At 43.6% G+C, this 15,776-nt stretch overlaps 1 protein-coding gene across 1 annotated transcript in view; it reads left to right on the forward strand.

Moving 5' to 3' along the window:
- Positions 1-15,776, forward strand: part of LOC308333289 (dedicator of cytokinesis protein 3-like) — a gene marked incomplete at both ends in the record, with an annotated part of 194,352 nt that overhangs the window by 103,826 nt on the left and 74,750 nt on the right. The window contains one exon of the mRNA XM_080789586.1: positions 12,199-12,254. Within this exon, the coding sequence (XP_080645712.1) occupies positions 12,199-12,254 (56 nt within the window). The remainder of the gene's footprint in view (positions 1-12,198; positions 12,255-15,776) is intronic.

Genomic DNA, 15,776 nt, shown 5'->3' on the forward strand with positions numbered 1-15,776 from the left:
TTTCTCTCCCCAACGTAGTCGTTATGCCAACAAATTCCTCCACACACACATATTGCTGTGTGTTGTTGTCACTGCTGTTGTATCCTATAACAGACTCACTTCCCAGTGAGGAGCCCCCTGTGGGAGGGACTGAGCCTTCTCGTCCTACTCCTCCCGCCCAACACTCCCTGCTGACATGTGCTGTTTCTGTGCTGCTGGTGATTTGACTCTTAGTTGCGTCGCGCTGCGACACGTGAGCTTGTAGATCTGCTATTTTCAGACCGCAACACCCGTTTTTCTTTTTTTTGACAAAATTGTCAATATTTTTATTTCTTAGTTTTACTGATCATAGCCTAGTTTTTTTTGTCAGTGCCAAAAAGGTAATTGACGCATATTTTTCATCATCATCATCATCATCATGATCATTTAAATCTGACAATGTCTGTCTGAATGTCTGTCTGTCACTGTGACTGCCGTAGCTCCTCACTGCCTGCACCAATCACTCCCACTTTTCACACAGGCATTGACCATAATAATATGGAGGTCTTATTATAAATTAATAATGAATTAGTGAATTAAAAATGCCTAAAACGCACCCAGGGCTACCCCCGCGGTCACAGGGTGCAGTACCCCCCCGCGGCAAGTATTTCACAACGGGTAAGGGCTAGTAGTTTTAGTCGCTAGATTGATTACACTATATCTGTGCCTGGTGTACATTTTATGCAAAAAGACACTAAATCACTAAAACAAAATAAAAATGTGCTGTCAAAATCAACACTGGCTCTGATCCAGAGATTGAGAATCATACTGGTGTGAATGACCTCGCAAGATTCCAATTAAAGTCAGGTATTGCGTGTTTGTTTCCTGACAGCCTTGACAGCATCATGTTTGTTTTATCACATGAGACACCTAACATGCCCTCCAGGCCGCGATAACAAGGTCTCTTCACCGGAGCATGTTTTGAGTGGCAGACTGGTATTATTCTCCCCATTATTATGTATTTTCCTCACATTTACACCGTCAAGCTTGGGAATGTGTCAATATATCTTGGTAATTGTCTTATATTTGACACACATTTAGAATACCGTATAACTCCATTCACAATAGTGATATTCATGAATGTTTCTTTTGACCTTTTTTGACTTCTAACAATTCATTGACCACCATTGTGTACGTCATGTGGTGTTTGATCCGTCATGTGATCCTAGAACGCTGTCTCTGTATATATACATACATATATATATATATATATACACACACACACTGTATATTTTTAGAACCATGTCTGGATAACAACCTAACAGGCTTCTGGGTTTCTATCCTTTCAAAAAAGAAAAAGAGAGAGAAAGAGAAAAACAATATATAACCCTGAAAGAAAATCCTCTTTTTTGCATTTTTGTTCTGTCCCATTCTGTGCCCATGGTCCGTGTTCCTTTCTGCTTGATTCCCTGCTGATCCGTTCTATTCTGTGGCAGACTATAAGGAGCTTTACTCTCTATAGCCTACTGCAGCTCAGCTACTCTTATTATGTGAACACCAGCTCCTCCAATGGCTTTTCGTTACATATTTCCGGTCATTGAACTGCATTGCAGACACAGTATAGGAAAGCAATTAGTAATTACTACAACTATAACTGTCTGTCTGTCTGTCTGTCTGTCTGTCTGTCTGTCTGTCTGTCTGTCTGTCTGTCTGTCTGTCTGTCTGTCTGTCTGTCTGTCTGTCTGTCTGTCTGTCTGTCTGTCTGTCTGTCTGTCTGTCTGTCTGTCTGTCTGTCTGTCTGTCTGTCTGTCTGTCTGTCTGTCTGTCTGTCTGTCTGTCTGTCTGTCTGTCTGTCTGTCTGTCTGTCTGTCTGTCTGTCTGTCTGTCTGTCTGTCCGTCCGTCCGTCCGTCCGTCCGTCCGTCCGTCCGTCCGTCCGTCCGTCCGTCCGTCCGTCCGTCCGTCCGAGTCTTATGGTATCAGTGTGTGTGTGTGTGTGGGTGGTTTTGTAGGGTATACTTTCTCTCCTGTATAGGTTACAGCCCGGGCAATGAAATGCATGACAGCAGACTGAATAAACACACTGACAAGTTGAAGACTCTGCTGGAGCTGTTTTGTGTATCTTTAGCTTGGTGTGTGTGTGTGTGCGCCGCGCGTGCGTGCATGCGTACTTACTTTGAATCCCAACAGTAATATAAGCCAGCGTCCCAATCCCATTGGCTCTGGTTTAATCACCAGGGTTGTCGCTATACAATGTTGGCTGTCTGTCTGGCTGTACGGACATGCAGTGTCTACTGTCTACCCCCAGGGGGCATTGGTGAGAGTCATTGTAATCGGGGCCTGTGGACATATATAATATGCATGGTTTGGATCTGAAGGCCTTAGAATGGCATTTCAGAAACAGTTCCGCTCTAAATGGCTAAAGTTCATCCAACAAAAGGTCTCGTTGGGATGTTTCTCCCATTCTTGACCTTTACAATAATAATAATAAGTCTCTCTCTTAGAGGAGTGAGACTAGCTTTGTGCAAACCAACCCCAAGGCAGTCTGCGTGCAGACGTGCAGATGCAGACAGCTGCACGCACTTCCAACCATGTAAGCTGTTTGTGTCTATGTGCACATGGTGAGTGCCTGCGTGGATGTGTGAGTGCGTGTGTGCGTGGTGCAGCAGTGACATTTACAGTGATTTGACAGTGATTTGGTTTAGAGAATAAGGAACACACATACACATGCACATGCACACACTGACACACAGCCCCATGGGGACAGAGATATCTGTGTGTTAGTGCTACTAGAATACAGCCCCATGGGGACAGAGATATCTGTGTGTTAGTGCTACTAGAATAGCCATCGTTTGGATGCTCCTGGCTTTGGCACGTGGTGCCACGCTGTGAGCTTGTACATCTGCTATTTGGGAATTTATATAATTATTAATTTAATCTCGAAAGTATTGGAATATGTTTTATAAATTGTTTTTTATTATTATAATAATTATTATTATGTTCTAAACACAGATCTTCTCTGTGCTCCCTGGGGTAGGCATAATAAGCTAATATAGCTTCAGCCTATACTTTTTTTTGTCATAATGTATTATTTATAATTATTTATTTTGTTATACACTTTTGTTATACACTGTTATACAAAACTAATGACCAAAATAAAACATTGAAAAGTGAAGTGAAAAAGTGAAGCGAAGGGTCCCTGACACAAAAATAATTCAAATTGGGGTCCACAGCCAAATATCATTCTTTGGGTCCGACTACTGCTTCAGTAGACTGTTGCCTGGGATTGTTTGTTGGAAGTGTTACCTCTGCGACCTGACTCTGGATAAGCGGATAGACAGATGGATGGATGGAGGTTACCCACTCTCTAAAGATGCTTAGCAGGCTATTGACATTAATTCAGAGAACCATTAACTGCTCACTGTTCCGGTAAAGTGGATTTTTCCATCCCACTTCGTGTGTCTGTCTCCTCTTCAAATCCTCTGACCACGATACATAATTCACAAGAGCACACTTATTGAGGTCTCTGAGGTGTGTATGCTTCTGTATCATCATTCCATTCTTACCGTGGTTCCTCTCTTGTCCACCTTCCACTCTCGCTGCCCACACAGCCGGTCTTTCCACGCCGACAGCTGAGGCTCAAAGTGTACAGACACAGCTTCAACAGGCGCGAGGACACCATTTATAATAAGGCTGTTTGCTGTGAGTCCCCATTCCCCTGTCTTTTCTCTCTTCAAACTACTGTCAGTAAAGCACAGTTTAGCTCAGTTTAGCTCAGTCCCATATTATTACTTGCGCAAGCAGAGCATGCAAGTAATAGTTTTCGTCCAGTGCTTTGATATGTCGCAGTTTGATGTGTATGCGCCGTGCCAGTGTATGACGTAATGACTACTTGTGCTTGATATGGCAGTGGTGTCAGATTACATACATGTATACATACCTTTAATCCTCCCGACACTAAAACATATCGTCATTACGTCACCATCGAAAACCAATTGCACCCTGGCATTGGGTCCTTTAATCCACATCTTTATTACGTCATCATTGAGAGCTAGTTAAACCAGTTATACCCTGACGTCATATGCTGCTACGATACATACGCATCAAACGGGGCATACGCAAAGTAACCACAGTATACCGCTAATCAACTTACAAATTACATATACATACATACTGTAGAGGCATTTCCTTTAATCCACCCGACACTGATCGACATCGAAAGCCGTCACTCATCCGTATTAATTACAACATTACATAATTGATTGTTGTTAATTACGTAACGAAAGAATTACTTTGAAATGCTTAAATAGAATTACCTTCATGTTCTTCAACAGATCTCAAAATAGTGTCAGACTGTATTTTAGATAGCCAGGGCAAATCATCAGCATTTTCCTGAGCAGAATAACGTTTAGAAGATCAGATTCCCAACTTGATCTAATAGCTTTTACTGAAACACGCTTAAAGAAACATAATAACCTTACTTTTAAATTAAGAAAAATGAACATTAATTACAATATATTCAGGAATGACAGAGACTATTTCCATTGAAAGAATGCAACAAGCAAGTAGGCACTCGACAGAGTGCAGTTCTAGTTAATGAATAGTATGAAGAGAATGCAGCGATGGCAGCAGCCCCTGAAGAAACAAGTTCCATTGTTGAAAAGCCCAATGTACAACAGTTCCACATGCGCTATATATTTCCTTCTCTGTGTCAACATCTGCGTCATTATTCCGAATTACAGGCCTCAGGTCCTTACTAATGCTGCTGCAGTCTCTCACACCGCCTCGTCTTTCTTCATAGAATTACAGGCCTCAGGTCCTTATGTGTGCTGCTGCAGTCTCTCACGCTGCCTCGTCTTTGTTTCAGACCGCATGAAGAAGTATAGAATAATAGAGAGCAGTGTGATAGAAAAGAAAGGAACTTCATCGCCCACACCTTTTCGAATAAAATTGAATAGATGAGGAGAGGAGAGTGGTAAACCTCAACAGCAGGGAAAGGAGAATGTTTATTATGATTATTAAAGGATCCCCATGCATCACAGACGCATCTCCTACCTCTAACATTTTCATTTTTCAGAAAATGAGAAATATACATTTATCTGGAAATGATGAAAACCTTATATTTTGAAAACAAATCTATACTGCCTCATCAAAGTTGCTGTTGTGACATTATATATTGCCAATTACTTGCATGAGAGGGGGAGAGGTGATGGAGTTTGAGGATCCAATGTTAAGACTCAAGAGGTTTTGTCCGAAGCGCTTTTTACTGTTAAAGGATGCCGGATCTTCATGCACATACAGTAGCTAATACGTGTCCTGCATGGCTTATTGTCAGACGAGCCGATATATTGTTCACTGAAAAGAAGCAGTATCCAGTGTGTAGTTTGAGTGTATACTTAACTGTGCATGGTAGACGATTTGGAGAGGAACTTCTACTTTGTTAATAGTAGAGGGGGGGGGGGCATCACACCTGGTTAAGCCTCCATAAGACCCCCGATTAAGAAACTCACTCCACTTTCCTGAATCATCATTAGCACTTTGAGCAACTCATTAGTTGCTGTACCGCAAGTTCCTGGAACTTTTTGTCAAGACATAAAAGGTCGATTCGGCGTCTTCCTTTGAATCATCATGAGCCACCTTTTGACCAAAACCTCCAGGAACTTGCAGTCCAAAAACTAATGAGTTCCTGGAACTGATAATAGTGTGTGTGTTCATGGTTGGCATTTCCCTTTCCACAGCGCCTCAATAAATGTGAAGATGATTTAACTTTTTTTTACTTTTACATCTTGAGAGGCAGATGGCTCTTGTGTTCAATTTACAAACATGAATTTATTTTTCATTTGCTTAATTTCATTTACTTCCAATTAGTTCCTCTGTTCTTCCTACCTTTATTTGCCTATACCTGCACTTATCATCTTCGTTCACATTCTGATGGCGATAAATTGCCATGCGTTGAAGCTACCTCGACAGTATATTTCATCTCTGTCGGGTGGAAACCTCATATACTGTATGTCCAAAACTGTTACTCTTTAGGATTGAAATTGAAGAACAGCTAAAGTAGCAGATCTACAAGCTTGAAGAAAAGAGTCTCATTTGTGTCTCCTGTGGAAACACATTTTCGGGGTGAACTACTCCTTTAAGCCAATTTTAATATTTGAATATAGGATAAACAGAGTGCATGGTGCTGGCTTTATCTCGCAGAAGTTCTTTCTATGACCACTCAACATTTAAGAATGGTCACTCCGGCCCGGACGGTTACCTCAACGGGTTCGACTCCCGATCCCAACGGCCTTTGTCTTGTGTCTTCCATCTCTCTCCCCATTTCCTGTCAGATTACTTTCAACCTATAAATAAAGGCAGAAAAAGGTCACTCCCTGATACCCTTCTAAAATTAAATGGACAAACTGCCGCTTTAAGACCAGAGCTACTGCGACCCCCTCGCCCCCACCGTGACTCATACTGTACATAACACTATTTCCGCTGATTTGGGACAGACATCACCATTTTTGTGAGTGTTGTGTGCATTACCGTACGTGTCTCTTTTTTGGGAGCTCGCAGTGTCCCAAAACACTGCCATGAATTATTTATGACCAGACCTCACCACCACCATCATCCCCACGACCACCAGCACCACCCAGGACACCAAGGATGCACCACCTATCTATTATTCAAATGCCTGCAGCAGAGTCTCTCTCTGACATGGAGAGGGGGATGATGGAGTCATATAATCTGAACTGAACTCTTTTTTTTTTAATCAAATTCTCTAGTCAGCGGGTTTGTCAGAGAATGAGAGAGAGGGGAAAAACTAAAGGAACAAGAAAGACAAAGAGAGAGAATTGAAAGACAAACAAAAAGTAAAGCTATTGACACAGAGCGGGCAGTCTATTATCACTGATGGCTGATAGGAGAGAGAGAAAGAGAGAGATGATACAGGGGGGGATTGAAAATACGGATGGCAATGGAGACATTAAACCACTAAAGTGTGTCGTCATCATCTTTCTTCATTTATCTCTGATCCATAGCGTTAGAATGAGTTAATTCTCCTGAATGCTATGGGACTTTCCATCCCTTGTGCACGCACCCTCTAGTCTTTAGTAAAACAATCACACTCGTGTGAAGTGAGGGGCGCCCACTGTGGCTGCCACATGATGTCACGTGGTTGGGGGCCATACTCATAACTATGGTTGGGAACCTTTTAGGATTTTAATGATTCCGATTCCCTCTTAACGGTCAGATTCCTTAACGATTCCCTTTAACTATTCCTATAGGCATAGGGGGTTGAAAATGGACCCTTACCCGTAACTCTGAGAGAGTACAAATGGAACCAAATGGACCCTTACAGGACTGTAACTCTGAGAGAGTACAAATGGACCCTTACAGGACTGTAACTCTGAGAGTACAAATGGAACCAAATGGACCCTTACTCAACTCAACTCAACTCAACTTTATTTATAAAGCACATTTAAAACAACCATAGCTGCCACAAAGTGCTGTACAGTACATAGGTAAAACAGTAAGTAAACGCATAGACTAAAAACACAGAAAACAAAGACAACCCACAAAACAAAACACAAAACAAGGGAAGGAGGGTGGGGGAGGCTCGTTCAGGAACCAGAGGTCTCATGCTGTGTTAAAAGCCAAAGAATAAAAGTGCGTTTTAAGCGAGGTTTTAAAAATGGCCAGAGAGGGGGCCTGCCTAATTTGCAGGGGAAGGTCGTTCCAGAGCTTGGGGGCAGCGACTGAAAAGGCTCTGTCCCCTCTAAGCTTCCGCTTCGCCCTCGGGACCTCTAGCAGCATCAGGTCAGCTGACCTGAGGGAGCGGGCAGGAGAGTAGGGGTGGAGGAGCTCGGAGAGGTATGGAGGGGCGAGACCACTTAGAGCTTTAAAAGTAAAAAGCAGAACCTTGAACTTAATTCTAAGGTTCACTGGCAGCCAGTGGAGAGAGGCGAGGATGGGCGTTATATGCTCTCTCTTACGCGTGCCAGTAAGAAGTCGGGCAGCAGCGTTCTGAATTAGCTGGAGCCGAGCAAGGGAGGACTGACTGGCTCCAAGGTAGAGGGCGTTACAGTAATCCAGCCGAGATGTAATAAAGGCATGGATTACTGTCTCAAGGTGCTGAGTGGTTAAAAAGGGACTGTAACTCTGAGATAGTACAAATGGAACTAAATGGACCCTTACCCGTAACTCTGAGAGAGTACAAATGGAACCAAATGGACCCTTACAGGACTGTAACTCTGAGAGAGTACAAAAGAACCGGTTACAGTTCAACCCTAACAACTAGGGGTGCACGGTTATGAAATTATGACCAATATCTGATCTCCGATTATTTACAGGGTCATATCTGCCGATACCGATTCTGACCGATTCCGATATTATACAGAGGACCACAATGGAAACAAGCCTTTGCCCTAGGGGCTTGGCCCAAAGCCTGTTAATAAAGTATTCAATCAATAAATAAATAGCATAATACTTTTCCAAGTGTCTGTTTGAGTACACAAATTAAATGTAGATCTATTTTAAAATATTTTTTTGTTGGTGAAAACCGATAAAAGAATCTGTATTATTTGGAGACCATTCCGATACCGATATGGCATTGTTATGGCCGATTAACACTCTGATCCGTAAACAGTAAAAAGTGAATGGCAGCGCGTATGCACGAAAAGTACATTGCAGAAGGATAGGCCAACCCAAAAAAAGAAAGAAAATCTGAATATATGTTTTCCATTTGATATCAATGAAAAGGCGCTAGGACGTGTACACCCATCGTCGCAATCAGTCGGTTGGATTAGCTATGACGTTTCCACATGTCGTACGGTCTGAATGTGTTAATGGTGCATCCCTACTAACAACCCATTTTAGGCGGGAACCCCTAGCTAGGCCTGTTTGTAACCCTACCCTTCAGGATGGGAACCCATGATGGTATAGTACAGACAGTATAGCAACATAAACCCTTCAGAATGGGAACCCATGATGGTATAGTACAGACAGTATAGCAACATAAACCCTTCAGGATGGGAACCCATGATGGTATAGTACAGACAGTATAGCAACATAAACCCTTCAGGATGGGAACCCATGATGGTATAGTACAGACAGTATAGCAACATAAACCCTTCAGGATGGGAACCCATGATGGTATAGTACAGACAGTATAGCAACATAAACCCTTCAGGATGGGAACCCATGATGGTATAGTACAGACAGTATAGCAACATAAACCCTTCAGAATGGGAACCCATGATGGTATAGTACAGACAGTATAGCAACATAAACCCTTCAGGATGGGAACCCATGATGGTATAGTACAGACAGTATAGCAACATAAACCCTTCAGAATGGGAACCCATGATGGTATAGTACAGACAGTATAGCAACATAAACCCTTCAGGATGGGAACCCATGATGGTATAGTACAGACAGTATAGCAACATAAATGTTTTGTAATTTAGAATCGGTAACTTAGAATCGGCCTTAGCCTTAGCCCTAAATGGGTTAAAATTTGAGATTTTTCCTTAGGCTTACAGTCGTACTGTTTCTTTCCCTCTCTGGTGCTGTTTCAATTGACTGTTTCTGGTGAAGCTTTTTCCACATTGGTTACAGTTGTATTGTTGGTTACAGTTGTATTGTGGGTAACAACAGTTTGTTTTGACAGACAGACAGACACAGACAGACAGACAGACAAGAACATCATCCTCCCTGTCAAGTTAAACTGTCATTCTGGGATTGTGCTCCACTGCCGCTTGACGATAATATATATATATCTATAAAACTAGATTTCACAGCCTAAAGCGATCCTCCCTTAAAGCGCAAATAACATGCATTTTAAAACGGCTTTTAATATTTAATAATCATATTGTCTATGTCCCTCAAAGTTATTTCTAATGGTTTGAGCCTCAATCACCACTCTGATATAACCAGGTCTTGTCAATTCTTTCTGGACTTTGAAAGCAGTTTTAGCTGCAGTACCACACTGTCCTGAGGTGGTGAGGGTGCTGATATGCAGATTATTTAATATTTGAGTCATTATAATACTGATGCTAGATAAAACCAGGCTTGTTTCCATTCCATGCCAGCTTGGAAAATCAACAATGGTGGACATTGTAAACAAAGTGGAAATGCAAATTTGCAACTGAAGACTGAAGAAAAGGAGGAATTATACAAAGTAGGGTGACAAAATAAATTGAAAAAGTTGAATTTTATGTTATAGGTCCTTTAATGGAAGGCTTTTGTTTTGATGTTATAGATTCCATGGCAAGCAGCAACATTGGATAATGGTAGCCCAGTTACAAGAACACTCACCCCGGGTCAAATCCGGCGACTTTGGAACGGTCGCCGCCAGGTATTCTTAAACGTAACCTCAGTAAAACTATGCCTATAACCTTATTCCTAAACGTAACTTCAGTATAAATATGCCTGAACCTAACCTTATTCCTAAACGTAACTTCAGTAAAACTATGCCTAAATCTAACCTTATTCCTAAACGTAACCTCAGTAAAACTATGCTTAAACCTAGCCTTATTCCTAAACGGTACCTCAGTAAATGAACACAAGAACCGGGTCGAGTAGTCTGCAGAAAAAAAAATCTTGTATAGCTGCTATTTTTTAATAACCAATGTCTAACGCTACAATCTAATGACACAGATGCTTTTCCGGCTATGATGGGTTAAGAGATACGGTTTTAGGTATAGTACCTTGCATTCTATAGCCTGGGAGCTCTGACAGTCACTGCTCATGTACTTGTATTGTGTTGTAAGTGCACATACTGTATGACTCAGGAGGCGGTAGAGAGACTCGATGAATCATTTAGTGTGAAAGTGGAAACACGTGAAAGTACAAAACACATGCAGGCACACTCACATTATGCATGAAACATACTACACGTACAGACAGAGACATACATACGCAATCTGAGTCTGATGAAAAGTCAGTTTGTGCATGGAATTGAAAGCAGCCACGCAGACACGCATGTCTGTACACCAGTGTTCATTTTGACAGAATCAACGCTGCTGCTAGTGCTGTCTCCTGTGCACGCAGTCATGCACGCACCAAGATACTGGACAGTGTGAGGCTCTGAGGATAGGTGTCAGTATGAAACCAAGAGACTGGACAGTGTGAGGCTCTGAGGATAGGTGTCAGTATGAAACCAAGAGACTGGACAGTGTGAGGCTCTGAGGATAGGTGTCAGTATGAAACCAAGAGACTGGACAGTGTGAGGCTCTGAGGATAGGTGTCAGTATGAAACCAAGAGACTGGACAGTGTGAGGCTCTGAGGATAGGTGTCAGTATGAAACCAAGAGACTGGACAGTGTGAGGCTCTGAGGATAGGTGTCAGTATGAAACCAAGAGACTGGACAGTGTGAGGCTCTGAGGATACAGTAGGTGTTAGTATGAAACCATACAGTACTTTCATTGAGGATAGGATACAGTATATTCATTGAGGCACCAAGGAATCTTCGCCCCACTTCCACGAACCTCTAAGACTGAAGGGTGCAGTTCCCAATGGCCCAGCAGATGTCGCTCTTTCAACAGAGTACTTCATACTCATACCCAGGACCATGTGTAGCACCCCAGGAGTTGTTTACAGCCCTAGTTAATTTGATCATCTCATTATGATTATAATGATCACCAACATCATGCAGCTGAGAGAGAGAGAGAGAGAGAGAGAGAGAGAGACTATGGTCAGACAAGGCGCCACAGCACCATAAGGCGTCAGACTCATTTATTTAAGTACCGGAAATTAACCCATTAAGACCTGAGGCGTATTCTACAAATGTCTTCTAAATCCTGAACAGTGTTCAGAAGTCCAAAAATGATATGTATTTGGTCTACAGCCAAATACATATCATTTTTGGATATCTCAAAATATGTTGTTCGTGAGACCCCCATAAGATTTGCAAAACACATTTATTGATATTACTCCCACAGATTTGGTCCAAACATAACACAAATCGGTATACACATTATGTCTGTCTGTATACTCTGTGATCAGGATGGATCTCTCCGAGTCTTCATAGTCCATCAACATTGGTGGCCCACAATAACCTACCTGACCTGGCGGAGACAAGTCTTTTTCTGTTACTGCTATACTGTACCAGCACCTCTAACACATACACACTTTATATTGTACGTGTTTACGCCAGAGAAAGGGTTAGTTACATTACATCACTTATTTATATACCGATTTATATACATGGTTGATATTAACTGGATCTCTCTCTCTCTCTCTCTCTCTGTCTCTATAGGGAGTGTTTCCAGCCAGCTATGTGCATCTGAAGAAGGCCATTGTCACCAACAGAGGGTATGATTTCTGTCTGTCTGTCTGTGGTACAGAGCCAACGGTCAATTTTACTCAGTAGTGAGGGTTTAAGTATTTAAATGTCTGAAAATACACATTAAGTAGAGAAAAACGTGACAACACGATGATAGTGCTGTCAAACAAGTCTCAGAAGCTACTGTATACCTACAATGTTTGTGCAACATATGTTATACGGCAGTGGTTTTCAACCTTGTTCATAATCATTATTTATTCTGCATTTTGTTGTCGTTGGATAAGATTGTATCCACAATTCCACTGTTATACGTTATGTAGTCCTGCTTCATCTCTCTCTTGTCTCAGCTGACCCTCCCGCCTTATACTATATTTTTACTATGACATCCAACCTTCCACATCACACTTGTTTCCTCTCTGAGCAGATGGAGAGACATGCCCGAGTCAACATGTCTCTCATCTGATCTAGTATATCTCACTGTACGCTGGCAAAGTGCACAGAGAGACAAATACAGTAATTGTACACTCTCTGAGTTACAAATAAACTACTGCCCCAACACACACACACATACGCACACACACACACACACACACACACACACACACACACACACACACACACATGCGCGCGCGTGCACCCAGACGCACGCACGCCGCAAGCTTTTCTGCTATTTTTGAAAATGGCACAAAACATTTTCAGATGGGGAGGTGGCCGTGGCCAAACACATTTTTGAGTGTACTTTACATGAAAACTTTTGAGAACCACTGGTTTAGTGAACTAACTCCATTTGTCAGTGTTTTCCCAAACACTGTTGTCCCAGGGATGCTCCTCATGCTGTTAGGTAGGAGGAAGCAGCTGGTGTCTCCCTGTGTGTTCTGTCTGTTGGGAGGAGGCGTGTGTGTGTGTGCGTGTGTGTGTGTGTGTGTGTGTGTGTGTGTGTGTGTGTGTGTGTGTGTGTGTGTGTGTGTGTGTGTGTGTGTGTGTGTGTGTGTGTGTGTGTGTGTGTGTGTGTGTGTGTGTGTGTGTGTGTGTGTGTGCGTGCGTGCGAGAGTGGGTGTGTGTCTATAGGGAGGAGGCATGTGGATGTCTCCTCACAACGGTGCTTGGCAGTAGAACATGGACTGTGTTCCGTGCTGTGGCACATCGTTGATGTGGGCGCAGAAACCTCCTATCTCTGTGTTCTAACTTTTCGTGTGTATTTGCCCGACTTGATCACACTAAACCAAATTACACCAAAACCATCAACCCTATACCCTTATGAACAGCACTGCCCTAGAGGAGGTAGAAGCTTTTACTTACCTACTGTAGACAGTGTTGTGGACAGATGCTGACATACTGTAAGAAGCAGATTGAACTAGAAATGCACTCTTGAGATGCCAACTTGCGCCTTGCACACATGAGGTAGGCCATGTATGGCCTACTTGTGCGCAAGCAGAGTGTGCCATGAGGTGCGCTCACCACTGCTGGTACGAATGCTGCTCTGAGTCCTCTGCTTTGGTCTGGGTACGACTGCTGCTCAGAGTCCTAGAGCTCTCTCCTTTTTAAATCCTTTAGACTATTCGCTATTGACCGTATACCAACCTTGTTACGTCACCAAGAATGGTGGTCCCATATTGGCTGCTGGAGGACACCAACAGCCACCAATCCCGAAACATTACAGAAAGAAACACAGAACTAGATAAAGTGCTCCTCGGAGCATATGTCTCCACCAGGTCAGGAACGTTTGTTGTGGGCGTGCATTGAGTGAAAAAAGGCCTCCTGGTGGTGCTATAAAGCGCAGATGTGAAAAAGTTTTTTCCTCTGCCAGTAATAGTGCCACCATGAGGCTGATTTGAAACATTTCAAGTTGCACTTCTTCCTCGGCCTAGTGCGAATGTGCTTGCAAAAACGGAAATCACATGCTGTGTTCATGAGGCATTTTGTTCAAATGCAGCACTTCTGCAAACTTTTGGAATATGAAAGTATGAAAATATCAGAAAGACCGTTTAATGGAGAGACTGTGTACCGATTTGCCGTAGAAGGTCAAACAAAATCTGAAGGTGCAACAGGCATTTTTGAGACGTTCAGATGTGTCATCCAGGGAGTATGTGCGCACATGCAGTTTGGCTGCGATCAAGCCAATGGTGCCAGAGATTAGCTGTTCACAGATGGACACACAGACACACAGATGGACGGACGGGGTGCTAAACATACTCTCCGCATGCCTTCGGCCTGCATGGTGGAGACAATGAGTTCTCACTCATTGTCATTGGAACTCATTGGAACAGGATCATGTGCGTGCCAGAGGGAGGGAGGGAGAGAGAGGACAGTCGGAGAGATACAGAGAGAGACAGAGACACACGCACAGCCATTCCAGCACCATGGACAGCGACACAGAGGGCTCGGCTGTACTTACTGCCTCACAGTATATAAGTTATTGGATACTGTAGATCAGTTACACACAGTACTTCTCACACTTGGCTGTCAAGGATCCCTAAATTGAAATTGGTATTTGGCTGCAGACCCCCATCTGAACATGATTTTTGAAGAGTGCAGGGTTGAAATGATTACAGTGCTATATTAAATGTAGCTGGCGGCTCTCTGAAGTCCCAGATCCACATGCGTCCATGCATGAATGTGTTTGCGTGTGCACAGCGACACAAAGCACAGACCTTTGTCCTGCATTTGACCCACAGCTTTAAGGACGTTTGACGCTGCACTGCTCTGACACTTCTGTGATATAGGGAGGTGTGTGTGTGTGTGTGTGTGTGTGTGTGTGTGTGTGTGTGTGTGTGTGTGTGTGTGTGTGTGTGTGTGTGTGTGTGTGTGTGTGTGTGTCTGTGTCTGTGTGTGTGTGTGTGTGTGTGTGTGTGCACGCTCGCGTGTGTGTGCGCGTGCGTGCGCAGTGCACAGCACGCACACTCTCTCTCTCTCTGTATTTCTCAGCCACAGAGACAGACCTGCCTGTAAGCATTTCTGTCTCTCTCCTCTCCTCTCCTCTCCTCTCCTCTCCTCTCCTCTCCTCTCCTCTCCTCTCCTCTCCTCTCCTCTCCTCTCCTCTCCTCTCCTCTCCTCTGTCTCATGTCCTCACTCCTTCCCTACCACCTCTTATCATTATTTCCTTCCTGTCGTTCTCTAGCTATAGCTTAACTTTTCACACCTTCTTCCTCTCTTTCAGTCTCTGACACCCTGCCTCTCCTTCCTCATCCTCTCCCTCTGACACCCTGCCTCTCCTTCCTCATCCTCTCCCTCTGACACCCTGCCTCTGATTCCTCATCCTCTCCCTCTGACACCCTGCCTCTCCTTCCTCATCCTCTCCCTCTGACACCCTGCCTCTCCTTCCTCATCGTCTTCCTCTGACACCCTGCCTCTCCTTCCTCATCCTCTCCCTCTGACACCCTGCCTCTCCTTCCTCATCCTCTCCCTCTGACACCCTGCCTCTCCTTCCTCATCTTCTCCCTCTGACACCCTGCTTCTCCTTCCTCATCCTCTCCCTCTGACACCCTGCCTCTCCTTCCTCATCCTCTCCCTCTGACACCCTGCCTCTCCTTCCTCATCCTCTCCCTCTGACA

The sequence above is a fragment of the Protomyctophum bolini genome (genome assembly GCF_963924005.1).
Source record: "Protomyctophum bolini genome assembly, chromosome: 2".
NCBI lineage: Eukaryota > Metazoa > Chordata > Actinopteri > Myctophiformes > Myctophidae > Protomyctophum > Protomyctophum bolini.